General features: G+C 41.3%; 1 protein-coding gene across 4 annotated transcripts in view; it reads left to right on the forward strand.

Annotated features, from left to right (window-relative positions):
• kmt2a (lysine (K)-specific methyltransferase 2A) overlaps positions 1–27,564 on the forward strand; it is a 90,783-nt gene that overhangs the window by 32,762 nt on the left and 30,457 nt on the right. For all 4 annotated transcript variants that reach the window (XM_062060082.1, XM_062060079.1, XM_062060080.1 and 1 more), the window contains exons 2-14: positions 3,271–3,343; positions 8,495–11,796; positions 12,136–12,313; positions 16,471–16,699; positions 16,783–17,456; positions 18,460–18,533; positions 19,729–19,965; positions 20,168–20,314; positions 21,086–21,184; positions 21,335–21,455; positions 24,250–24,363; positions 24,570–24,754; positions 25,730–25,906. In XM_062060082.1, the coding sequence (XP_061916066.1) occupies positions 3,271–3,343; positions 8,495–11,796; positions 12,136–12,313; positions 16,471–16,699; positions 16,783–17,456; positions 18,460–18,533; positions 19,729–19,965; positions 20,168–20,314; positions 21,086–21,184; positions 21,335–21,455; positions 24,250–24,363; positions 24,570–24,754; positions 25,730–25,906 (5,610 nt within the window). The remainder of the gene's footprint in view (positions 1–3,270; positions 3,344–8,494; positions 11,797–12,135; positions 12,314–16,470; positions 16,700–16,782; positions 17,457–18,459; positions 18,534–19,728; positions 19,966–20,167; positions 20,315–21,085; positions 21,185–21,334; positions 21,456–24,249; positions 24,364–24,569; positions 24,755–25,729; positions 25,907–27,564) is intronic.

Below are 27,564 nucleotides of genomic sequence, written 5' to 3' on the forward strand. Positions count from 1 at the left end.
AGACTGCGTGGTCGGTAGTAGTGGGTTACAGTAGGCCTTTAATATTTGATTTTATTTACCTTCGGTCCACTCGTTTGCTGCCTCCTTTTTACCCCACATTTACCCAACAAAGTCAGAGTAGTAAGCAGCTGAGATCCCCGCTTCGAGTCCGGCTTCATACGCCTCTGTAAATACGTATAAGAGTCCATCCACATTTCGTAGCTTCGCGTAACTAAATTAAGTTTGTAAAAATAATAAACAATAAACTGCATTTAGTTTAAAGACTATGGCTGAGTAAAAACACTGCCAGATAGTTCCACTGATCAGCGTTTTTTAGCACACAGATGCCCCACAAAAGTTCCTACAAGTCGAAAGCTCCTTTCATTCTTCTTTCTCTCCGCTGTCAAGTTTGTTGTAACAGAAATACACAAAAAATAAGAAATAAACAAGTCGCCGCATATATTTCAATGGTGGTCGTGGTTTTAAAAAACAAGTTTTAGGAACACCCCCAACTGGGTTCAACTAATCAGCGTTCGACAACACAGCCCGCCCCCGAAAAGGTTCCTGGTCGCTTGGAGAAGTCCCACCTAACTTGGAGAAACTCAGAAAGGTTCCTATAAAAACTAAATCTACCCGGGTAGTTTTTGGTTAAAACACAGGGGAAACTTTCCCACTGAAAAAGTTCCTGCGGTGGAAAATGGCATAATGGTGTTTTCAATGTAAACATTATTATAGGACATACACACAAAAATTTTAGCCAGGAACACCAACCTGTGAAATGCTTCATGATGCTGTGTTCTGGAAATTACTTTTAAAAAGTAATTATAGATTCTCATTACTTTACCAAAAAAGTAATTTAATTACTAACATAATTACTCTTTAATGAATATAATTAATCCCTAGGGAAAATAATGCATTGCGTTGCCCCAACTAAAATCTTGTTTCTTCTGTGTTGGAAGACTGAGTGTGTGAGCTAGGGGTTCCAGACCCACTCCCCTCTGTGCATGGCACAGGAGGGAGGGACGCACACAGCTCTCAGCGCGCACAGAGTAATCAGTGACACTATTCATCAATCACTTGTTCATTTGGTTAGGGTTATGGCTTAAGTTTATTTCCAACATGCTATACAGATGGACGAACATTTTACTGTAGTTTGTTAAAATTTGGATGCATTTATTTTAGGAGCAAAATGCTAATAAAGGGTTAAAATCTAAAATGTTTAATTTTTTTCTTCAATACTTGCCCAACCTATTTTTAGTCACAAATGCGAGTAAGATGCTCGCAACGTACAGCCCTACCGGGATCTGAACACAATAATTTTAAACATAATGTACAGCCCTGCGACTGTATATCACATGTCTCCATTTGGATTCAGATAACATTTATTTATAACCAAAAATGAACTTTTCCCAACTCAAAGGCAATCTAGCAGAAGCTCCGGTAACCTGTGTGGAAGAGATGAATCCCCATTCCCTGCATTGTTGGTGGGAAAACATGCCAGCATGAGGTGGCTAATTAAAATGCACAAAAAAGAGAAAGGGATCGTGAAAGATGGGCAAAAGTCCCCCCAAAATTGTAGTTTTCCATTAAACCTACAGACACACAAACCACGTGTTCCCAGAAGGGATTACTAAAAGCACTTTTAAACTGTCTAACTTACAGCATCAATGGGATATTTTGGCCAATACATTTCTAACTGGCGTTGTGTGATAAAGACGATATACAAAATAAATTATGTAAATTTGGCCGACGATGGAGTTTTGATACTATTGTTATATCGTGATAATGTATGTTGATGACACATTCCAGCTTAGTCCTGCAAATTTGACAGCGACAAGCAAGCAAACATGTCCTTAATGTAGCATTCTTGTTAGTGGCTAACTTCCCTCCACAGTGCAAAGACACTTCTAAAAGTTAGTAATCCTCGTCACCATGGCGGCACATAAATTACATTTCTTACAAGTATTAATATTACTGGAGGACAAGGTTTAGCTAAACATGCTACGCTACACGCCATACGAAGGTATGCTAACTACAGGTCTTGAATGTAAAAAGAAGTGGGCGGATCGATACAAATATCGACAGTAATGATATGTAAGTATAGTGTCAGTATATGGTCGATACTATCAATCAATCAATCAATTTTCTATTACCAAAAAAATAATTAGGTGTTTTTGTTATTGTTTACAAACTCAGAAATTACATCTCTGAATACACAAGGGTTTGAGGGGCAAAAACCAAATTATTTAAATATAGAAGTGATATTCTTACAACACCATCCTTTATTTTTTTTCCTGGTTATAGTTGTGATGAAAATGGAATAATTCAATGATCTTGAAAATGTGAGGTATCAGCATTGGTATGACCAATACTGCCCCTTGGTGTTGGCTTAATACCCAAATTTGTGGTATCGCCCAAAACTAATGTCAAGTAGCCAAATAACAGAAGAAAAGGTGCTTATTACGTTTTAACAGAAGTGTGATAGAAACATGTTACAACAGAAAGTAACCAGATATTACCTGCAAATCAACAAGTAGATTAAAAAGAGTTTTGACAAAATAATACAACCGGAAATGAAGATTAATGTCACCGCCAAATTAGGAGCTTTTGTAACCCGTTTTGAAATGATTTTATTGCCATTTATATTCCAAATAATATATTGTGATATTGGTATTGCAGGAGGCTGCAATATATTTAGCAATATAGATACATGCCATATCTCCCATCCCTACTTTTAATACACTAGTGTGGGACCTTTTTAAGCCTAAAATTGGTGAAAAAAGTGTTATGAGACCTTTAAATGTCACAGAGCAGTCGAAGGTTTGACAGTTGAGTCACGATTTAGATTGTTCAATTGTGCTCTATGACCAAGCATCAGTCTGTTTGTCCAAGGAGCCTGTAACCACTGATATGTGTTAGTCACTTGGTGGAATTTCAAAGAAATGTTTGCAATTCCATTTATCCTTTGTGATCAGCGGCCAAGAATGAATTGATTTTAATCTCTTCCTCTTTAAAATGTCACTTTGACACACATTTTTTGAACCTCTAAGGGACACTATCAACTTTCTTATTCATCCATCAGTCCCAACCCCAGAGATAGTCAGTCTGTTTATTATAACACAAGATAAAGTGAAGCAGCACATCCAGTGAATGTTCTCCATCTGAGTCATTATAGCAGTCTTGATTTTTATCTACTGTAACTCCACAACAAATCGAGTGTTGCACATCTGGCAAATATGTACACAGATGGATGCTAATATACTGTGTTTTTGCATTCTTATTTCTTTGTAGGATGAAGCATTTGGAGGATTTGGAACCGGCACTGAGCAGAAAAGAATACCAAGTCCATCAACAACCACTTCAGGTACAACTTGTAACTTATTAACCTGGATTGTATATGACTATGTGCGAAATATGTCCCTATTAAATCATTTTAATATAATAGATTAGGATAAACTTGTTACAAATGTCAAAAAATGTGTGTAATTTAAGAATCTTTTAAAGGGGAATTGCACTTTTATGGGGAATTTTGCTTATAATTCACAAACCTTTTGAGAGACAAGAACACGTCTTTTTAATGCATTCTAACTGGTAAATAAACGTGAATAAAAGTCAGCTTACACTTGAGCCAATGGGAGCCACGACGTCATTGTCTATTCCGCCTGTAAAACCCACTAAAACATCTAAAAACTGCCAACAATACTCCATTTACCTTTCGTGACCTGAATATTAACCAAGTATTAGCAATATTGGTATAAAAAGCTTGAATGTTAAGGACCTACATTTAGCGGCGCATTGATCAGAGGGGGGCAGCACGGTGTCACATGTGCCTCACAATACGAAAGTCCTGTTTTCGATCCCAGGCCCGGGGTCTTTCTGTGTGTAGTTTGCATGCTCTCCTCGTGACTGCGTGGGTTCCCTCTGGGTTCCCTCTGGGTACTCCGGCTTCCTCCCACCTCCAAAGACATGCACCTGGGGATAGGTTGATTGGCAACACTAAATTGGCCCTAGTGTGTGAGTGTGAATGTTGTCTGTCTATCTGTTAGCCCTGCGATGAGGTGGCGACTTGTCCAGGGTGTACCCAGCCTTCCGCCCATGTGCAGCTGAGATAGGCTCCAGCACCCCCCCGCGACCCTGAACGGGACAAGCAGTAGAAAATGGATGGATGGATGGATTGATCAGAGGGAGGTAACTATAGCTTACGATGCTGTATTGACAGCATGAGCTAAGGAGCTGCTCTCTTGCCTCTGACTGATTGACAGAGGCAAGTTAATTATGGATTACAAATAATGCCTCTCACCTGGACAGTAAAAGGATGTGGACATAAACCGAGAAGTTGGTACACTTCATCAGCCAACTTTGATCTGGAAATGGCGAACAAAAACTCTAAAAGGCTTTTTTCTTCGAGGATTTTGAGTCATTCTTCATCTAAACGGGAATATATGAACTAGAGATCGACCGATGTGTTTTTTCACGACAGATATTGATTATTAGTAGTAAAGGAGGCCGATAACCAATATTTGAGGCCGGTTCTCATTTGCAGTCAGGCTGTCAAACGATTAAAATATTTAATTGCGATTAATCGCAGTGTGTCCATAGTTAACACAAAGTTAATTGCGATTAATCGCAGATAAATATAATTTTTCATCATTAATAAGTGTACCCTAGACAGATCATTTTCAAATTTTAATACCATGGCTGGACATTTAGTTTGCTTTAATGAAATGTTTTTAAACATTATGATTTTTAATTAGGTCAACAAAAAAAGACATAAACACCCTTTTAAAGAGAATTTTAAAAAAACCAACCTCCAGTGCGTTGGTGTCTTGCCAGATTATGTATTTTGTGGAAATACAGAATTTGTTTTACTCCTGTAGAATCACTTAATCACTTGCCTTAAGAGAAGCAACACTATGTTTATTAACACAAAATGTGGATTGCTACAATCATGCTTTGATTGTCAAAGATGTTTGGTAATATAAAATGTGATATTTTTTTCTACCTGAATAAATGCTTCTGAAATTCTGTTTATTACATGTTGCACAAGTTAAATGTATTCATGTCTCTGCATGACAAAGTCCTAACCGTTTTTATTTATTAATAAAATGTAATAGTCAGCCTGTTAAACATTCTGTAATTGCGGACTATCAATCAGTACAGGTTATAAAATAATATACTGTCACAATGGTAATACTGTGTAGTGAGCTGTAATTACCCGCTGTGGGCTAAAGAGGGCAGTAGCAGGCATGGTTGCATTATTAAACCGAGTCTCAGTGGTAGCGAAGAAGACATAGCTGTTGTTTCTGCTTTTTGTGTTTGACAGTGCTATTGTGAACATGACTTGTTCAAAGACAGTCTACCGCCGTCATATCGCCGCCGCTATTACAATAGACTTAATTTCAATCTGCCAGAAAGCTTTTATTAGGTAGAAATATCACGGAATAATATTACAAAACATCTTTGACAAAGCATGATAGATGATTTTTTGTTGTTTTGTGGGTTAGACCGGATGTGAAGTGTAGCACTATTATTTTGAAGCCGGATGTTTGTGACTGGTATGAGAAAAGACTTGACACGTTTTGAAGAAAGTCGCCGATCAAAGTCACTTTAGACTTCCTCTCTACAGTCTTTTTTTCTGCTGAGCTTGTGTTCCATCATGCTAAAGCAGTTCGAGTAACAATCTACATTTTATGTTATAAATGTACTTAACTGTAATGTAAACACAGACATGAAGCTCTCCACTTTGCAAGCAGCAAAGCGTGCCAGCAGAGTTTGTTCCGATGAAGTCGTCTCACGGCGATTGAAGATAAAATTGTCTTGTCTAGTCTTGTCTTGTCCTTTGGACCTGAGACTTCTACAATGTCCCGCTTTCTTTGTGCATTTATGCTCAATATTTTCTCAGCTTGTGGCGCCACAATAACTGGTCGCCTTTCATTTCACCACACTACGGAACGGGTCGAGGGTCAAAAAGGAGTCAAGACGTATGCATGTTAATCGCGCGTTAACTATAAGTTCCTATAACGGCAATAATTTTTTAACGTGTTATCGCGTTAACTTTGACAGCTATAATTCCCATTAAAAGTAAAACATGAATAGTATATGTCAGTAAGCAGCTGTACAAGGCTTTACGTTTTAGTTTTTTACATTACATTTGATGAAATATTGGACCAGTAGCAACTTGTGGTTAATTTAGCACCAAACAACATAATAGGATTTCACAAACACCTTCATCACATGTGTCTAATGCTGCGGGTCAGAGGAGCATCAACATTAGCATTTAAAAAATCCTGGGAAAATTGGTAAAAATAATGGGATTTCTCTACATCACAATAACTCACCATCTACTTAATTTTATTTAAAAAAATAGCAGTTTATCAATTCAATACATTGTAAGGTTTCCTCGTGAGGAACTCTAAAATATTGCAAACATTTAAATAAAAACAATTCTAGGATCCTTCACATGGCTTATAGATGAGACATTTTTCAAGCTTGCTGACGTCATTTCTTCCTGTGTTACAGAGCGTCTGAGAATGTTACCGTGTCCTCTTTACTTATATAATAAGTCTCCTATGTGGCAAGAAATTTAAACGAAGTTTGGATTTTTGGCAGATGTATCTTTTCTGTCATCTTCATGTTTCTCCATGTATGTCGTGTTATTTGATGAATCACAGAACATGAACTCGCCACTCTCCTTTTAATGAGCCCACGCTTTGAGTGCTGCGGACAGAGGCAGGTCTTGCAGTCGCAAAAACAATCAATACGGAACCAGTAAGACGCCAGGGATGAAGGACAAATACTGGATCCTTGCAAAAAATATGGAAGGTTTAAAAGCTAAGAAGAAGTGATATACCGTGTACATATAGGAGAGTGGGGGGCGGAGCTGCATGAGCACTGCAGTCCATAAAAAGGCAACTTTTCTCAACATGCTGGTTGTCAGGCCCTCGTGACTGTTTATTTTTCTGGTGTTTTAGTTCCTGTCCAGCACTCTTATTTTGGTAGTTTCACTTCCCCTGTCTGTCCTCCCCACACTTAATTAATACACCACCGTATGCTTAAAATGACCAAAATACATAAATATTACTTGTTATTATGAATGTGCCTGACAATACATTACATATATACTTACAGCATGTATATAAAATGTTGATGGAAGTGTTTGCATGTTTTATAAGTGCTTTTATAGGGGGAATAGAGCGACTCCTATTGACTCCATTGTTGGCTGACTCTTGCTCGCATTTATTTACTCGTTAGAATGCATAAAAAAAAACAATATGTGTGCTTGTCTTAAATAAGGATTGTCAATGATAGGCAAAATTCCCCCAAAAAGGGCAGTTCCCCTTTAATGTGAAATCATGCATTTTGTCTCGCCTACCGGTATGTAGAATTTAGCATTACATTCTAATTATTTTTGATGCACAATTGATTCTAAATGAGATTGTAGTCATGGTCATTGACTAAAAAATTTTTTTTTAACAATTCATTTGAAGAATTTGAATTGAAGTGGCTCCACCGCACAGAATGTTGAATTAGAATTCAAGAAGTGGACAGTTGCGAAGTAGCCAACTTTTTTTTACATTTAAGTCGCAAAAAATTAAATTTACTTGCTGTACAATTGCAATAATTAAAAATGGCTCATTTTGAATTACATAGTTTTTTTGCTGTTGTTTTTGTCCAGTGAATTGTTACTGTCATCTAATGTACATATATAGTTTTTTAAGGTGCATTTTAGATTCATCACTGGACCATAGAGAATATTGCAATATATTGCCATATAATGATTTAGTTTGATTCTGATTCAAATTTTTGGGGTGACGATTTGATTCAGAATTCATTCTACACAATTCTCGATTCTCACAATATATTATTTTCTATATAAGTTAAAATAAAACATGTTACAGGTTACAAAAATTCCTCTCGGCTGGTGATGTATGGCATTTATGTGCAGCGAATAAGAGTCGAGATTACCTAAAAACATATTTTTAAAAATGTATTTTTTAAAAAAAACTACTTTTTCTTTCTTTTTTTATTGATTTAGAAAATTATGAATTGATGTGGAATTACAATAAATAGAAAGTTACGGTACAATAATTTGAATGATTTGTTTTCCAAAGATGCTTTTATCCTTAATTGTTGATGATAAACATTAAAATCTAATGTTTAAATGAGGCAAAAAACTGTTATCATTTATTATGCCTAAAATTTGTCTGAATACAAGACACTCCACATATAATGTGTATGAGTTATGTTCGGACGATACTGTAATGCATGATTGTGGAACAAACCAATTTAATCAAGTGGAAAGTCATGGAATTTAATTTCTACTGCCTTCAATGAAATTTAAATTGTAATTCAACATTCTGTTTGCACAAGGCTGCTAAATAGGTGATTAAACTGAGAGAGGTCTCTGTGCTTTTGTCCTTTCCAATCATTCTGTAGCAGGAAAGACAAGATTTTCATTCAATATCTGAAAAAAGACAAACTTTTTACCTCTTAAATTGTTCTCTCCCTCTCCTAGCTGGCCCGCCCATACAGGAAAAGAAGCCAAGAGGGCGTCCGCCACGTGCCCTGACTGCCCAAAAAGCTGCTGCTGCTGGTCAACGTTCGCCTCCCTCCCTCATCTCCACTACACAGGCCAAACCTGAAGGCCCTGAAAGGCCAGCTGAGAAGGTAAAAAGACTGCCTGGGAGGCCACCCGGCTCCGGCGAAAAGCGAAGAGGCCGTCCCCCATCCTCAAGTTCTAAGAAAGCTTGGAGTACAGGCAACCATGCAGCAGCCGAGGACAGCAGGCAGGCCGGGTCTGAGTCGGGCATGGACACAGAGGAGGACACAGACAGAAGAGGTGCAAAGAGATCACCGCTGGGGTCTGGTCAGCCGCACGATGCCAGTCTGCCTAAAGGTGGGCGGAGCGAATCCAAAGTTTCCAACTTGAAGCGAGCAACTACGCTGACATCATTCAAGTCGCGCCTCAAGGCGTTGCCCGGTGTTCCTCGCCGCAGGCGTGGACGCCCGCCGTCAGCAGAACGCCTCAAAGCTGAGGCAGCAGCTAAGCTGTCTTCCTCTACAAAATGTGGGGAAGGAAAACAAAAAACCTTCAAGGGAGGGGACAGAGGAGTAGAAGCACAAACTCCTCAACAGACCATGCTGAGCCACGGCAATGCAACAGGAGACCAAAACTCTTCTAATGCTCCCGCCTCGCCATCTCACTCCAAGCCAGACCGGACTGTGGGACTCCGAAAAAGCCCCCGTCACAGGAAGCCAGTTAGGATTGTTCCACCGTCGAAGCGCACAGATGCGACCATTGCGAAGCAGCTGCTGCAGCGCGCAAAGAAAGGAGCACAGAAGCGCCTTGAGAAAGAATCTGTGGCCACCGGAGCAAGCACCTTTGAGACTGGCATTAGGAAGACGCAGCTCAAGAACATCAGGCAGTTCATCATGCCCGTGGTCAGCACCGTTTCCCTCCGCATCATCAAAACCCCGAAGCGCTTCATTGAAGAGGAGGGCAGCTTTGTATCACCTCCACCCCATATGAAAATCGCACGGTTAGAAGCGGCCAACTCATCTGTTGCCACGTCCACACATGCCACCTCAACCGCCTCTTCCTCCCCCTTGCCGGCGATTGTCTCCTCGACAGTGACCACCACCAGCACTGGTACTACTGCTCCCATTGAGTCCCTCCCGCCTCCGCCACCTCCAGCTCCTGCCCCTACTCCTCCATCAACAGCTGACAGTCTGCTCAATAGCAATACAGACAATGCGGCCAATGGTCGTTTCAGTAGTAGCGCTGCGTCTTGCGGCTCAAGCGCTGTGTCCCAGCATTCCTCTCAGCTTTCCTCTGCAGAGTCTTCCAGATCCAGCAGCCCCACTCTGGACGACTCCTCCTGCGATTCTCAGGCTTCAGAAGCCACGCAAGCTTTGTCGGAGCCTGAGGAGCACTCTCCATCCTCGCAGGGAAAACGAGAGACCAATCTGCTACACAGCTCCCGGCCGCCCTCGCCTCCCCCAGAACCGGAGCGTGTTGTATCTGAGAGGAGTCGCCGTGGTCGCAGAGGACAGGGGGTTAGTCGGGGTAATCAGGGCCAGATTATACGGGAGAAACTCACTGCCGGGGCCAAAAAGCCAATCATCAGCCCTCCCACGGGGGTGCTCATGTCGTCCTCACTTCTAAACTCCCAACAAGTGTCGTCCACGGCGTCTTCTTCTTCCTCTCCCCCACCTCCTCCTCTCCTCACGCCACCACAGCCTCCCCAGTCAGCCTCCTCTAGTGCTGCTATCAGCGAGCACCACTCCCAGTCACCCTGGTTGCCACACCCCATCCCTCCATTTATGTCTGGCTCGTCAGTACTGTCTAGCTTGTCGGACAAACGCAGCCGCTCCATTCTGAGAGAGCCCACCTTTCGCTGGACATCCCTGTCCCACCCTGAATACCAGTACTTCTCGTCTGCCAAGTACGCCAAAGAGGGCCTCATTCGTAAACCCATCTTTGACAACTTCCGTCCTCCCCCGCTCACCGCTCAGGATGTAGGCCTGCTGCCGCAAAGTGTCAGTGGAGCAGGGGGCGCTGCTTCGGGCTCCTTCCCCACGCAAGGTGGTGGCTCAGGAACAGGGAACCGCCTGTTCGCGCCCCTTCACACTCACAGCCACCACCAGCACCCCTCCTCGTCTCGCTTTGATCCTCCACTCCAGAAGCGTAGCCCGCTGTTGCGCGCGCCTCGCTTTACGCCCAGTGAAGCCCATTCTAGGATATTTGAATCCGTTACACTGCACTCGTCGTCCGGCAGCAGCCCCGGCTCTCTCTCCCCGCACCAGAAGTCGTCCGGCTCCGGTCGTAGCTCTCGACGTAGGAGGAGACTCATCCCGGGATTGTTACGCAGCCAGACGCGGTCTCCTTCCCACTCTATGACCAGGCGCAGCAGCCAAATAGGGGGACATACGTCTGTAGGGAGACGCTCCACTGAGATGTCTGCTTTGTCGGACTCTGCCTCCAGTAGTAACGCCAGCTCCTTGCCAGGGGGCTCCGCTACTAGTGCCTTAAGTCCTGCTCCTTTCGGCAACTTCTCCATTTCCAAGGGTCTGAGCTCACAGGGTTTACCTGACAGCAGGAGAGGACAAGCTGGAAACCCACCACCTCCTTTGACAACATCATCCTCCTCTTCGCCAATTTTCCCTCTCTTTTCATCCAGTGCCCATGACACAGGGCGAGCAGCTGGTAAAGGAAGTAAAGAGAAAAGCTTGTCCGCTCCCCAGGAGCCTTCTCCAAAGGACAAAGATGCTGAGAAAAACAGGGAGAAGGAAAATAAGAAGGACGGGAGGAAGGATGTGGAGAAAAGGTGTAAGGTTACTACTCCAGATGGCTCCCCCAATGCGCCCTCCAGCCTCTTTGTTGATGGGAGGGACTCGGAAGATGCTCTTTTATCTCTCGCTCCTAAAAAGGCTCCAGGGAGAAAAAAATCAATGTCAGTTGATGCGGTTACAGACACTCCAACCTGTGAGGTGCGCAGTCTCCATGCTGCTGTTCCCAATTCCATTGGAAAGAGCCGCGTGCCCAAGAAAGGGAGGCCCAGCGACAAGGGAGCAGATGAGGATGATGGGGAAAAGGAAAAAGAGAAGCAAAGTGCTTCCAGCCAACAGGCGGCCAGCTTCATGGGGCAGCCGGGCAAACAACAGCTACCGGTCTCCTCGCTCGGATCAGTGTTGGAACAAGCAGAGAAGCAACCTGCGACCGACAAGCGGGTAGTTGGACTGCTAAGAAAGGCCAAAGCCCAGCTCATTGAAATAAAGAAGAACAAGCTGAAGTCTGCAGATCAAACCAAGATCCAGGTCAGTGTTGTTATGAACGTGTTACAGTGTGTCACCACTTCATAAACATTCGTTATAAATACTGCTGCTATTGAAACCTGATATTAGGAAAGTCCCAGAGAAGGTGTTGCTCGAGGGGAATTCTGTTGCTTCATACATTATTCACAGAGCAGCATCGTTTTTGAAAGCGCTCCTTTGAACACAAGTTTCCTCTGTTCTTCCACAGTTAACGTAATGATTAGTTGAACACACAGTGCTCATACGAGCTTTGTTGAAATCTTAGAGAGTTGACCTTCACTGGCAGTGTTGCTGCAATCTAAATGTCTGTTTTACTTGTTTTGTTGTCATGCTTGGGATTAGGGTCAGGAGAGCGATTCCTCCGAGGCCTCAGTACGTGGGCCACGCATCAAGCATGTTTGCCGCCGGGCAGCGGTGGCGCTCGGCCGCAATCGCGCCGTGTTCCCCGACGACATGCCCACACTTAGTGCCTTGCCATGGGAGGAGAGGGAGAAGATCCTGTCTTCCATGGGGAATGACGGTGAGCAAAATTGGACATCGCATTTGATCCGCTTGTTGTGGGGGTGTCCTGTTTATTTGTTTGTACTCTCATTCAGGTAGGTTTCATCAGTTCATGCTCATAGACATAGATTGGTTAGATCTAATATAGAAGGTGGTGCAAAAACACAACTGTTAATCCTCCAACACAAGGAGGGCTTGCCCTATGTATTAAAAAAAGGAACTGTTGAGATGCTTAACAGCAACCCGTCTGTCAGTCAACTAAACTTTGTTTTAAATGTTGGTTTGTACTGTAGCACTTTAGATGTATTTAAATGAAAGTGCATTACAAATAAAATCTATTATTATTTTTATTCGTCAAAGCACCCCATTTAATTCCTCTTCTTTTTGGCAGTAACCTGTTTTTTTGTAATGTGATTTATTTTAGTAAGGTGTTGCTGTAGCTTGTTTACTTCTGAATAGGCCTGGGCAAAATAGCCCAAAAATAAAATCTAAAATTTTTTCACAATAAATTAGATTTTGCAATTTTTTTCGATTCCCCCCCCCCTCAATTTTTTAAAGAAACCAATGAATACAAATGACAGAGGTAATTCAAAACAAGTTTTGCTTTTATTTGATCAACAACTAGTAGTTTTAAATGACACTGTTTTCACAGCATCTTTTTCTGAGCAAAATTTAAAAAATTCAAGGATTTCAAATTATACTTCTGCTTAAATAAAATACTTATGTAAACAAAAATTTTGCATTGCAAATTGCATACAAATAAACTCCAATAAAGATACCAACAATCATTAAATAGTATTACAAATCAATCAGATCAATAAAATGCAAACTTAAAACTTCGGTTTTAAATAAAATACTCCTGTAAATAAAAATGTACAATTGCATGCAAATCAATCAAATCAAATCAAATCAACTTTATTTATAAAGCACATTTAAAATTTACCACAGGGGTAGCCAAAGTGCTGTACAATGGGCAGGTTAAAAGATAACACAAGAGAAACGAGCAAGCACAACACAACACAAACAGAGCTCGATAAAAAAATTAAAATAAATAAAACATTTAAAAAAACAGGTAATAAATAATCAAATAAATGATTGCGATCACTATATAGTTTTAGTAAGTTCATAAAAGCAGGGATTTCCCTGAAGTCTCCTGGGCTCCCTGTTAGTGTTACTGATGTTGAAGGTTTGGATGTGCAGAGCAGCTGCCTTTGTGCTCACTCTGTGCATTGTTCCCCAAACTGTACATGGTACCTTGTGTAAATGATTTCGCCACAGTACGCTGCTTCTTAGGTTAAGTTGATGTTGCGGTCTTGTTCCCCTTGCAAAGAGTTGCATTTCCCCCACTCAGCTCGATGTGGTTTCAGATGCTGGAAGAAGTTTGTTCAATTGGTCATTTGTTACACGCCTGTTGCTGCAAATCTAAAGCACTAGCAATACTTTTCTTTGGAACAAACGTCTCGCTCTTGTTAGCATTAGCCATGTTTTGCCAGGCATGTGGATCTCCACTAAGGAAGTAAGGGAGTGGACGAGGGCTATGAATCCTCATGGGGGCAAAAAAATATGCCGAAGCCAGAGGAGAAAAACAGATTTTTTAATTTTTTAAATAGTCTGCAACAAATAACTCAAATTTATTGATAACATCGATATATCGCCCAGGCCTACTTCAGATGCAGTCAGTAGACATTTGTTCAACTTTAGTTATACTAGCAGTGTTCCTCAAAGATCCATTTTAGGTAGGGCTGTCGATCAGCAACCAGTGGGTATCGGACGATTTTTGTGGAAAAAGTATGTGATAGTCATTGCCGTTTGTTGCCCTTTAATGCCAATTCATTTCGGCTGACATTGTTTATTTTTTTTGTCCCCTGGTTGACAAGCAACTAACAGCTAATTAAATATGTTTCTCCATACACAGTGTAGGGCTGCTCCACTAAGACAATAATAGTCACATCTATTACGGAAAACAAACTGCATTTCTTAGTATCTTAAGTGTCACAACCAGGAAATTTTGTCACTGGAGGACAAGGCTAAACATATTATAAGAACAGCCATGCCAATAGCTAAGTTAACCGCTATGCTGGCTTTAAACAACTCCAAGAAATAAGTGCTTAGTAAACTTTAGGAAGTGTAGATGCAACCGCTTTGCAGCAGAAAGTAAGCAGCTATTAACAGGAAATTAACAAGTAGTGATTACAAACTCAGGGAATAATTCCCTGGACAAACAATGACTTTGAGGGTAAACACAAAGGGTTAAAAGTAAGTAGTAGATACTAGATACCGGTATTTTGTTTAGTTACTGTGTACTATTGATTTTTTTCTCTCAAACAATTGTATGTAATAAAATAGTATAAGGAACTAGTTTACATATTGTGTTGATATTGTTAAACTGTCAATAGCATTCACCATAAATAAATAAAAAATTGTACAGGTAATACATGTGATCAGTATCTGTGTTTGGTATCGGCCTATCTCACTAATGCAGGGGTTGGCAACCCAAAATGTTTTTAGAGCCATATGGGACAAAAAAAAAAAAAATCTTTCTGGAGCCGCAAAAAATTAAAAGCCTTATATAAGTGATATAATGAAGACAACACATTATGTAAGTGTCTATATTAGCCTACTATCAAAACGACTAATCTTCGTTGACAGAAACATTGAAATGTAATATTTATTCTACACATTTTTACAACATTTGAAATCATTAGTAAAATGGAGGTTTCTCAGAGGGTGAGATAACTCCTCTAAATTACTGGCTTTTAATGGCCAAAGGTATAGATGTGTGTGTCCATGTTAAAGGAAACGGCAGGATGTCTTCTTCTAATTGATTTATTACAATCTTTGTAAGCTAGGTAACGTTTGCAGTGGTCTATAAGGGTACACAAACAACTATCAGTAATGCAGCCGGTATTACATACAGATAATGTGTCATGTGACATGCAAATATAAATTGAATTAAAAGGACCTAAAGGAAATTAAATGAGCTCAAATATACCTACAAGTTAGGCATAATGATGCAAATGTACATACAGCTAGCCTAAATAGCAAGTTAGCATTGATTAGCTTGCAGTCATGCACTGACCAAATATGCCTGATTAGCACTCCACACAAGTCAACAACATCAACAAAGCTCACCTTTGTGCCTTCACTCACAAAAATAAAAGTTTGGTGGACAAAATGAGACAAAAAAGGGGTGGCATAAAACATGTCTTAGGAAGTCGGATAAAGTTGCACACTGAGTTCAAGGACCGCCAAAATTAGTAGGACAAAACGGCACTCAACAAATAGTCTCTAATCAATGAAGCATGTTTAATACAAACAGTGTGATTTCTAACAATTAGGGAGGTTTGTATCATGTTTGTCCTCCTACAGAAACTATAGTAAAACAAAAATTTTTTTTACCTCATCTTTTTCCATTTTTCATACATTTTTTAAAAAGCTCCAGAGAGCCACTAAAGAGACAGCTAAAGAGCTGCATGCCGAGCCGGGGGATGCCGACCCCCGCAGTAATGGATGATCGGTATCAGAATCGGCAGCATACAACTAATCAGAACATCCCTAGTTTTAGGTCCTCTCTTTTTCATAATTTGGGCTACTCAACTAGTGGCCCATGAGTTCAGTTTAAACAAACTTGTGAAAGACTCCTATTTTTGCAGCAGATTCTTAAAACACCAGAGTCACCTTTGATCAGCTTTTTTTCCCCCTTAAAAACAGCAGAGCGCTCCTGTAACTCTAAATAAATAAATGGACCAAATATCAAATGTCTACTTTAGAGAATGCTGGTTCTACACAATATTCAATATAAGACTAATTGTGACAGGAGAAGTCAGGCCCCCTTAGCTTTCTGGAAATGTGGCCCCCAAAACATTTTTGTTAAATATCTCTGCTTTACAGGGTTAAGTCAATGTCATGTTCACCTTTAGGGGACTTACAAACACATGTATGTAAAATCTGGACAAGATTGGTTGAAAATCATGGTCGCAAGCTAGCAAAAGTCTTTGACCGTTTGTGTAATGATAGTAAAACTTTGACGATGTTTGTATAACATGTATGCTAGCAAGTTTTCCAAAGCATTTATGAGCACAACCCATAGGGGGTGCCACAATTTACACCTATGAGGTGACCTATTTTTTGGGGTCAAACCCAGTCCATCATTCTAACCATTCCCTTCCTGTGCAGACAAGTCCTCGGTCGCAGGCTCAGAGGAGGCCGAGCCCCAGTCGCCTCCCATAAAGCCACGGGAGACGCGGCAAAAGGCTGTCCTAGAAGCTCCTCCTAAAAAGGGTCGACGATCGCGGCGCTGTGGCCAGTGTTCAGGCTGCCAGGTTCCTGAAGATTGTGGGGTCTGTACCAACTGTCTGGACAAGCCCAAATTTGGTGGGCGGAACATTAAAAAACAGTGCTGCAAGTAAGTCGCTGTGGATCAGTGTTTTCATAATCAAGACAAATCTCACGATTAAAAGATTCATGGTCTGCCTCTCTTGTCCACAGGATGAGGAAGTGTCAGAACTTGCAGTGGATGCCCTCAAAGATGTTTCTTCAGAAGCAAGGCAAAGGCAAGAAGGACAAGAAAAAGAACAGGTTGGCTGAGAAGAAAGAGGGTCTTAATCCAGTTAAAGGACAAAATTCGGAGCCTGCAGGCCCGAAATCTAGTACTGCACCACCTAAGGAGGACGCTCTCCACAAAAGGAGCGAAACTCCTCCTTCCAAGCTGGTAGAGGAAAAATCCAAACAGCCATCCTCACCAGCTCCGTCTTCGTCCCCCTCCCCGGATCAATCCCCACAAACCACCAGCACGTTCACTGCCCCGGACCAATCTCCAGACCCCAAACAGCTCTCTGTCTCAGAGGGCGCCACTAGCGAGAAGGGGCAAAAAGCGCAGAAGCCGGCCTCCTCATCCACGTCCTCATCTTCTTCCTCGTCGCCCTCGTCATCCAGCTCAACATCGTCCTCATCATCGTCCTCTTCCTCCACTTCGTCTTCGCCCCAGAATTCCCCCGCGCCTTCGCCGTCTGCGCTGTCAGATCCTCAATCGTCGCAACAGGAGCCGCCGAGCAGTCAGGCACCCTCAAAGAAAGACGCCTCCCCCAAGATTCCTTTGAGCGAGCCCAAGAAGAAGACCCAGCAGCCATTACCGCAAAGCTCAACATCGTCATCAGACACAGGTAAGAGACTGGTGACACCTTCTCCACTGTTTATTATTTCCAATGTTATTCGAGATGATACTGGAGTAAAATACAGCATGGCGGAGTGGGTTGGGAGTTGTTCAATGAAACCGAAAGTTAACCTAAAACGTTCGTCCACTCTCACTTTGTCTCGTTCCTGGCACCTCTTCTCACCATCGAAACCAAATAAGACACTGTGTGTGTATTTGCAAAGATAAAGAGACAGAGTGTTTTGATTGTGTTTTGTCCCTGAACAGAACAAAGTGAATAGAGAGTGACCCTAGAGAATGCACCCTATGCATTCCATTCTACTTTAAGGTGGGAAATATTCCCTAAACAGTTGCTAACCAGTTACTAGAAATAGTACTTTTTATTTGTCAATGGAAAATGATCTTTTTAGCAAGTAGAACAGTTTTTAGTCGTTAGAGTGAAGTGAAAAAGAAGAATTATGCTGAAATTATAGATTTGAGGTCTCCTGTGTATATTATTTTTGTCAAGTGGAGACTTAGGGCAGCCAGAAAAGGGAGCTCTGCAGCAAATTGGAGACTCTGGAGTGTAATAGTGTACCGGTAGATAGGCGATAAGGCAATGCAACAGGCTAAGCTAACATTAGCAAGTGTGTTTAATTTGGTTAAACCTGTCATGTTTATCCTTTAAAGCAATGTTTCTATGGAAAAGGTGAAGTGAAGTGAATTATGTTTATATAGCACTTTTCTCTAGTGACTCAAAGCGCTTTTTACATAGTGAAACGCAATATCTACAGTAAGTTACATTTAAACCAGTGTGGGTGGCACTGGGAGCAGGTGGGTAAAGTGTCTTGCCCAAGGACACAACGGCAGTGACTAGGATGGCGGAAGCGGGGATCGAACCTGGAACCCTCTAGTTGCTGGCACGGCCACTCTACCAACTGAGCTATACCGCCCCGATGCAGGTGCATTAGATTGGGATTGTGTGTCTGTTGTTTTAATGACACTTTGTATTTTCTGCTTTATCATTTTAATAGTTGACCCAAAGCAATTGAAGAAGCCAACTTCTCACTCCCTCCTTCCATCTTCTAAGCAGAAACCAAAAGAAAAGGTAGAAAAAAATGAGGTCATAGTGCGCATGATTGACCCATGTTTGATTTATTTTGTATATGTATTAAAAGCAATGCACTATACTGTGCTGTACAGGCTGTATTAAAAAGTAGATGAAGACACTGCAGACATGACTTAAACCTGCATTCCTGCTCAGGACATTTTGGGGATGACTTAATTCGCTTGCAAAATGAAAATTAATGCGTCTGTTGGCATTCAAAACTCTTGTTTTATGCATGCCAACTCGTAAATAAACGTAAATAAAAGTCCGCTTGCAATGGAGCAAATGGAAGGTCCTACATTCCGCCCATACAACCATATAAATAACCACCCAAGAGCCGCCAACAATACTCCATTTACACTTAGTGACTTGAAAATTAAGCAAGTATTAGCAATATTGTTATTATTAAAAACAATTATATTATGTGGCTTTGTTGACATTATTTGCTGGTGAGCTGCCTCCTTGCTCGTGACAGTTTATTCTAGATCATAAATCATGTCTCTCACCTTGATAGTAGAAAAATGAGGGCGCAATCCTAAAAGTTGGTACACTGACAGCCAATCTAGACTCGAAAATGGCGAGAGACACAAAAAGACGCTTGGTTCCACCCCCCTTTTCCTTGCGAGGATTATGAGCCATTCTTCATCTTAATGGAACTATAACAAGATTCTATTAGTCAACATTCTAATGACAGCAGACATTGTACAGTAAGTGATGTTTTACTCTTTGTTGGCTGTCATGAAGTCTGCATTGGGTAGCAACCAGTGATGTTGTTGAACAAAAAAAGCAAAAGTCTTGAAGTGTTTTTAAATTAATGAGAAAACATTTAAATGTTACATGTTATTATAAAAGTGTCATTTACTACATTTCATATATCACCACATCATCTATATAAAACCTAATATAAGTGTTTGGATGTTTTTTATGGCCTTTATAGGCAGTATAGAGCGACCATTGTAAGCAGACTTTTGTTTGCATTTATTTACGAGTTAGAATGCCTAAAAAAAGAAAAACATATGTGTTCTTGTCTTGCATAAGGATTGGGAATGATAGGCAAAATTACCCAAAAAAGTGAAGTTCTTCTTTAAAGTGGTACTGTATCTATTTTTCAAGTACCTATGAAGCTGACTCTAAAGAGACCATTTTCCGGCATTCACTTTTTATGTCTTCTCTTACACTATGAACCTAAAAAAAGACGCTGACCACGAAACCCCCCGGCAGCTGTACTTTAAACTGGCTGGGCACTCCCTCGACAAGGGGCCAGGAGAAGTCAACGGCGCCCTGCGACGGAGTGCATCGAATCAGAGTGGATTTCAAGAAGGACCCTGATGTGGAGAAGGTGTGGGAGGCTGGCGGCCTCAGCCTGCTCACTTCTGTGCCTGTCACGCCCAGGCTGCTCTGCTTCTTATGTGCAAGCAGTGGAAATCTGGAGGTATGAAAAGACAATAAATCAACCCTCGTTTACTCTTGTCTGAAAGATAATACAACAAGCGCTATTAAGCACTGTTGCAAATGGCCTTTCTCCGCAGCATGGTGTCATAAAACCTCCCATTTAGCATGCACGTTGGTATGTGGGAATCTACAGCTACAGTGCTGCCGCATTAAAACTAAATGTTTCCTTTTTGTCTCTCTAGTTTGTTTTCTGCCAGGTGTGCTGTGAACCTTTCCATCTCTTCTGCTTGGGGGAGTCGGAGCGTCCTCTCCAGGAGCAGTTTGAAAACTGGTGTTGTCGCCGATGCCGTTTCTGCCAGGCCTGCGGGCGCCAGCATCAGAAAACTAAAGTAAGCCATTCAGTTCGGATCTTCTTCTTTTTTGGCTGGGCACAAAAAGAAGCTCAGTTTAGGATGACAGCGTGTAAAAAGGCTGTGGAATCTTCCCTAGAGAGGCGCTTCCTGGCATTGCAGGCAGACGGCCATTAATCAGTTTTATGCTTTCATGCCCTGGCTTTTTAGTATTTAACTCAAATCCTGTCTATGCTGCACATGATATTCATAATAATTATACATTATATACATTAATTACAATCAGGCAGTCAAACACACACTGGCCTGTTAGCACATACGCGACACAAATATGATTGATCTGCTCATTGGAGGTGTGCTCCGCTAATTGATTTTTATTTTTATTTTTTACTAATCTCTGTCTGAAGGGCGTTAAGTCATTTATTACTTCGATTGGCTTCCATTTCTGGCGCAGAGTGCATCTCTGGCAGCGCTGTGCAAGAGTGTGGCTTGAAAGCTCCTGGCGAGGCCACTGGCATGTCAAACCGGAGCAGATAAATCAGCCCCCTCCAAAAAGTGGTCATAAAAACCCTGCCTAATACACTTCTGAACAAGCGTGTTTTGTTGCGAGATGGTACATCTCTTCAAGCACTTTGCCAGTGGTATTTATTTGTAGGTCTAGTATTTACACTCTTAATATGAAAAACGGTTGTCAGAGTTGAAACGATATCCCCACATAGACGGACCAATTACAGATCAGTTGATTATCGTATCGATCTAATCGTGTGTGTGTATACTGACGCCATGTTTGATGTTTAATGCTATCCGTAGCAACAGCTGCTGGAATGTGATAAGTGCCGTAACAGCTATCACCCGGAGTGCCTGGGTCCCAACCACCCTGCGAGACCCACCAAAAAGAAGAGAGTCTGGGTAGGATAAACACACTCCATGCTTAACCTCACCTTGCACGCTCTTATCCCAGCCTTTTGTCAGTCCCCAGACAGTAAATATTAAAAACACTTTTGTCACTTGAACACCTTCAATGTTTTCTTTTTTTACACCGTGTGTTTGTTTTCTCAGATTTGCACCAAGTGTGTGCGCTGTAAGCGTTGCGGAGCCACCAAACCTGGAAAGTCCTGGGATGCCCAGTGGTCACATGACTTCTCCATGTGTCATGACTGTGCCAAACTCTTTGCTAAAGGTGAATGGCGAGCAAAGACGGCAATCAACAAAGGTTACTTCAGGTCAAAAGTCATTGTACTGCATTCTCAGCAACCTGTGAGTCACAATTGATTTGACACAGTTGCAGTAGAAGACAATTGGTATCCAGGCTTTTGGTCAGTAGACAGCAGTTCCTGTCAAAACAAGAACCATATTGATTTTGACCCCTCATTTAGCTACGATATCGATATTATACCTTTTAAAACAATTTAGTTTTTCTCAAACAATCATCAAAGGTACAAAACCAGTGAAGTTGGCACGTTGTGTAATTCGTAAATAACAACAGAATACAATGATTTGCAAATCCTTTTCAACTTATATTCAATTGAATAGACTGCAAAGACAATATATTTAATGTTCCAACTGAGAAACTTAATTTTTTTTTGCAAATAATCATTAACTTAGAATTTAATGGCAGCAACTCATTGCAAAAAAGTTGGCACAGGGGCATTTTTACCACTGTGTTACATGGCCTTTCCTTTTAACAACACTCTGTAAACGTTTGGGAACTGAGGAGACCAATTTTTTAAGCTTTTCGGGTGGAATTCTTTCCCATTCTTTCTTGATGTACAGTTTAAGTTGTTCAACAGTTTGGGGGTCTCTGTTGTCGTATTTTACGCTTCATAATGCGCTACACATTTTCATTGGGAGACGAGTCTGGACTACAGGCAGGCCAGTGTAGTACCTGCACTCTTTTACTATGAAGCCATGCTGTTGTAACACGTGGCTTGGCATTGTCTTGCTGAAATAAGCAGGGGCGTTCATGATAACATTGCTTGGATGGCAACATATGTTGCTCCAAAACCTGTATGTACCTTTCAGCATTAATGGTGCCTTCACAGATGTGTAAGTTACCCATGCCTTGGGCACTAATACACCCCTATATCATCACAGATGCTGGCTTTTGAACTTTGCGCTTAGAACAATCCGGATGATTCTTTTCCTCTTTGGCCCGGAGGACACAACTTCCACAGTTTCCAAAAACAATTTGAAATGTGGACTCGTCAGACCACAGAACATTTTCCCACTTTGCATCAGTCCATCTTAGATGAACTCGGGCCCAGCGAAGCCGGCTGCGTTTTTGGGTGTTGTTGATAAATGGCTTTGGCTTTGCATAGTAGAGTTTTAACTTGCACTTACAGATGTAGTGACCAACTGTAGTTACTTTTATGAAGTGTTCCTGAGCCCATGTGGTGATATCCTTTACACACCGATGTTTTTTTGATGCAGTACCGCCTGAAGGATCCAAGATCACGGGCATTCAATGTTAGGTGCAGTGATTTCTCCAGAGTCTCTGAACATTTTGATAGTGTTACGAACAGTAGATGGTGAAATCCCTAAATTCCTTGCTATAGCTGGTTGACAAATGTTCTTAAATTGTTTGACAATTTGGTAACGCATTTGTTGACAAAGTGGTGACCCTCGCCCCATCCCTGTTTGTGAATGACTGAGCATTTAATGGAAGCTGCTTTTATACCCAATCATGGAACCCACCTGTTAACAATTAGCCTGTTCACCTGTGGGATGTTCCAAATAAGTGTTTGATGAGCATTCCTCTTCTTTCTTAGTCTTTTTCCGCTTGTGCCAGCATTTTTGAAACATGTTGCAGGCATCAAATTTCAAATGAGCTACGTCTGCCCTGTGCTCCTCGACTGCGGTCTGGGAGCCGAACAGCAGGACATGTGTAACAACTACATTATTACCTGTCACTCTTTATATCTCCTTGTGTAGATCTGAATGCTTACTATTTAAATGTTTACCTAAGTTCGAAGCAGGGTTGATACCCAAATGTGTGGTATCATCCAAAACTAATGTAAAGTATCAAACAACAGAAGAATAAGTGATTATTATATTTTAACAGAAGTGTAGATAGAACATGTTAAGAGAGAAAGTAAGCAGATATTAAAAGTAAATTAACAAGTAGATTAATAATTAATTTTCTACCACTTGTCCTTAATAATTTTGATAAAATAATAGAATGGAAAATAAGACAATATGTTACTGCATATGTCAGCAGCTAAATTAGGAGCCTTTGTTTGTTTACTTAATACTAAAAGACAAGTTGTCTTTTGTGTTTACTATTTTATTTAAGGACAAACTTCCAATAAGAAACATATGTTTAATGTACCCTAAGATTTTTTGTTAAAATAAAGCCAATAATGCCATTTTTTGTGGTGCCCTTTATTTAGAAAATTATCGAAATAATTTTGGTACCGGTACCAAAATGTTGGTATCGGGACAACACTAGTTCAAAGCAAAGGTGGTAATACTAATCACCACATTTGGCGAAGCGTGTTTTAAAGCAGAACATAAAGCGCAGGGCCTCCCTGTTTAAAACGTCACCTTTATAGTTAGGTATGAAGCCCAAATACCTCCATATTGCGCTTTACGCACCCTCTTTATTAACTAGTAGATTTGTCATTGTTTTGCCATTCTTCCTCTCCTCGATGTTATTGTTTGTATGCCCTTTGTGTGTGCGTTTTGACACACAACATCATGCGCACTGACTCTGTAGTCCCAGCCACACAGCAGCATAAACGATGCCAGTATTTTTTAAATGTTGTATAGTACAGTTTCCAATTGATTAGTACCGCGATACTTTATTAGTACTGGTAAACTGTACAACCCAATTTGAACCAAAAGGTTTTTCATAAATAACAAGTGCCTTCAGACTGGTTTAAAGATGTCAGACTTAGGATGTTTGAGTTAGCAAATGTCAAAGGTCACATCAGCGCATTATATCAGCTTTTCCCGTTTTGCATTTTCTGTCCCAGGGAACCCATGCCCGCTTTGCAATAAGTGCTATGACGACGAAAACTGCGAGAGCAAGACCATGCAGTGCGGACGCTGCAATCGCTGGGTTCATGCCAAGTGTGAGAGCCTGACAGGTGCGTAAAGAGTGGAAGATTCTATAGATTCAGAAGCAGACGTCCTCGCTGAGTATTCGCTTGTCACGCCTCCTTTGCGCTGTCACTCGCCAGCGTGCCCTCATGCATGCTGACAGGCAAAGGTTTTCATATTGACGAGCTGCTGAAAGATGATAAGGGCAATAATGGGCATGATATTGAGCCGTCATCCGCTGCTTTCCCCTCAGATGAAATGTACGAGCTGCTGTCCAAGCTGTCGGACAGCGTTGCCTACACGTGTGTCAAATGTACGGAACGCCAGCCGGCTGAGTGGCGGACGGCGCTGGATGAGGAGCTCAAGGGCTGCATTCGCCACGTCCTCGTGGCGCTGCTCAACTCGCGCACCTCGGCGCACCTGCTACGCTACAGACAGGTTAGAAACACAGGCTGCACACACACATTGCTTTGTTATGATGTTTTATCAATAAACACACCAATAACTACAATGGAATTCAACAGAACAGAGACCCTCTCCGGCTTCTTTGATTCAAATTATTGGGTCACTTCTGGGTCAAATTATGGGTTTATTTCACTGCAGCGCCATCTGCTGGCTCTAGTGCATCACTGCGCCACTAGGCCTTAATACAAGTGGACCGTAACAGTGAAAAGTTTAGCACCTCTACTCTGATCTGCACCAACATGTAACATGTTCTTCCATGTGGCACCCATTGCAAAGTTACAATGCAGATGGGGGCCAACCTCTAAGACAGAATGTGGGGAGTTTTTAGTTTTAGAAGTATTATTCTGTTCCAGGGTCAAACTGTCATTATAATAATCTCTTATGTGGAAATAGGTGGAATTCATGGTTCTATAGCTGTCATTGCAATAAAAAAACAAAACACACTTCTGGAGTAAATCTAAAAGATGCTAATGAGCTGTAGTCTCATATCATTTTAGAGTAGGATTCATATGGCCCCATTTGTTGTGGTTTACCTGACACGTGAAACGTGATAAATTGGGGGGTTGCACTATTCACATCAGCCACCAGATGATGTTGAATATCTTAAAATTTGATATATGGAAATTCCAACTTTGACCACAGCGTCAGTTGCTATGTAGAGTGGCGCTTTCCATCACTTTCAGCAGAGTGCATTGCAAAATGATAAACCTCCCACCTTCTTCTTATGCCAAAGCCACCCAGGAATGGGGCCATATGAATCCCTTACCCACTGCATGTCTTGTGCAGTGTCATGGTTGACTTTGGGTTTACCTTTTGTTTTGTTTTCGCCCAAGTTAAATGCTAAACAGGGATGAGTGCTTGATGCTTGATGTTGTCTTGACTGCTCGTAATCCTCAAACTAAAATATCAGCGCCGCTCTCAATGTTGAACTGTCACTCTTTGGGGTAGGCAGGGAAACCTCCGGAGCTAAACCCAGAGACCGAAGAGAGTCTTCCATCTCGTCGCTCGCCCGAGGGCCCAGACCCTCCGGTTCTGACTGAAGTCACACCTTCTGCTGCTAGGGAATATCCTGCGGACCTGGAGTCTGTGGTGAAAAAGATGGATCTGGGTCGCTACAAGTCTGTGGTAAGCATGTTCTCCTTTATTTGTATTTGCACTCTGGGCACTCCATTGTATATCCATCCATCCATCCATCCATCCATTTTCTACCGCTTATTCCCTTCGGGGTCGCGGGGGCGCTGGAGCCTATCTCAGCTACAATCGGGCGGAAGGCGGGGTACACCCTGGACAAGTCGCCACCTCATCGCAGGGCCAACACAGATCGACAGACAACATTCACACTCACATTCACACACTAGGGCCAATTTTAGTGTTGCCAATCAACCTATCCCCAGGTGCATGTCTTTGGAGGTGGGAGGAAGCCGGAGTACCCGGAGGGAACCCACGCAGTCACGGGGAGAACATGCAAACTCCACACAGAAAGATCCCGAGGCCGGGATTGAACTCACGACTACTCAGGACCTTTGTATTGTGAGGCAGACGCACTAACCCCTCTCCCACCACTAACCCCTCTCCCACCGTGCTGCCTTATCATTATTACCATTGCATTCATGGCTATGACTGTGTCCTAACCTCACTAAAATCTATTAATATTTCTTTATTTTTTAAATAAATAAATCCGGAAAATATGAAAAATATTTTTTTTACCACTGATATTACAGCAATCTAAAAACAATAATAATGTACTTTCCAAATACTGAAAGATGCCACAAACAAAGTCGACTCACTCGGTGGATAACTTTATTTTTACGTGCGTTGTTGTTTACATACTCAGAATGTAATTTTTAGTTGAATAAACAGAACAGCACGCTTTGTCTTTAAAAATGAGAGCATAACAAATCTATAAATATCTCCCTCTTGATATTTTCACATAGCACATCTTGCAGTCCACGGGCCGGTATGAGATTCTGCCAGTAAAATAACCTTCGGCAAGAATATTACAGTTTCACGGTATCATGTTAACCCTAACCCATTATTACAGCTCTAAAATGTGTTATTTTGAAATGTCTTAATTGAAAAGAGAAAAATAAGTCATTTTAAACAATATAGTACAACATGATGAACGTGGAACATATGTATTTAAAATATGAAACAAAAAATAACTTAATTATTTCTAAAATAACAAAGTGCTGTCCTCAAGGCAGTCTAATGTTGCTAAACCAACATTAACATATTCTTTTTGTAAAAAAATGTAATCACTAATTTGTTCAAGAAGATTACAACATAAATAATTGATAAAAAGACACTACTTTGTAATATTTTAAAAATAAATAAAAGTAGGCAGAAGCTTAAAACTGAATCTGAACATGTTTTGTGAGACTTGCTCACAACTGTCAACAAGAGTGTTTGTGTATTAGTGTAGTTATTGATGTGTTTATTTGATGAGTTTTGATGCTGCCTCAATTGTAACTTTATTTTAGCGTTAAATACATTATGCTTTTTCTATTCTTTGCGTCATTCTAGCTAGCTGGTGTTAGCCATTTTAGAATGCCAAACCTTCCTCAGTAACAAGTTAGTATTTGTGTCACTAATGCCAGATGCAAAGTGTAGTAGTTGAATATAGTGATGGTTGGTGATCACCTAGATGTACTGTCATGTTTGATGTGTTGCCTTTTCTTAAGTCATTTTAAACGGAGGGAAAAGTCGAGGGCACTGGCCCATGCCTACCGCACACATGTTGCTTCCTGCTTACGTCATTACTAAATCTTTTCGCTGGCCAAAAA

This window comes from Entelurus aequoreus, linkage group LG10 (genome assembly GCF_033978785.1).
Source record: "Entelurus aequoreus isolate RoL-2023_Sb linkage group LG10, RoL_Eaeq_v1.1, whole genome shotgun sequence".
Classification (NCBI taxonomy): domain Eukaryota; kingdom Metazoa; phylum Chordata; class Actinopteri; order Syngnathiformes; family Syngnathidae; genus Entelurus; species Entelurus aequoreus.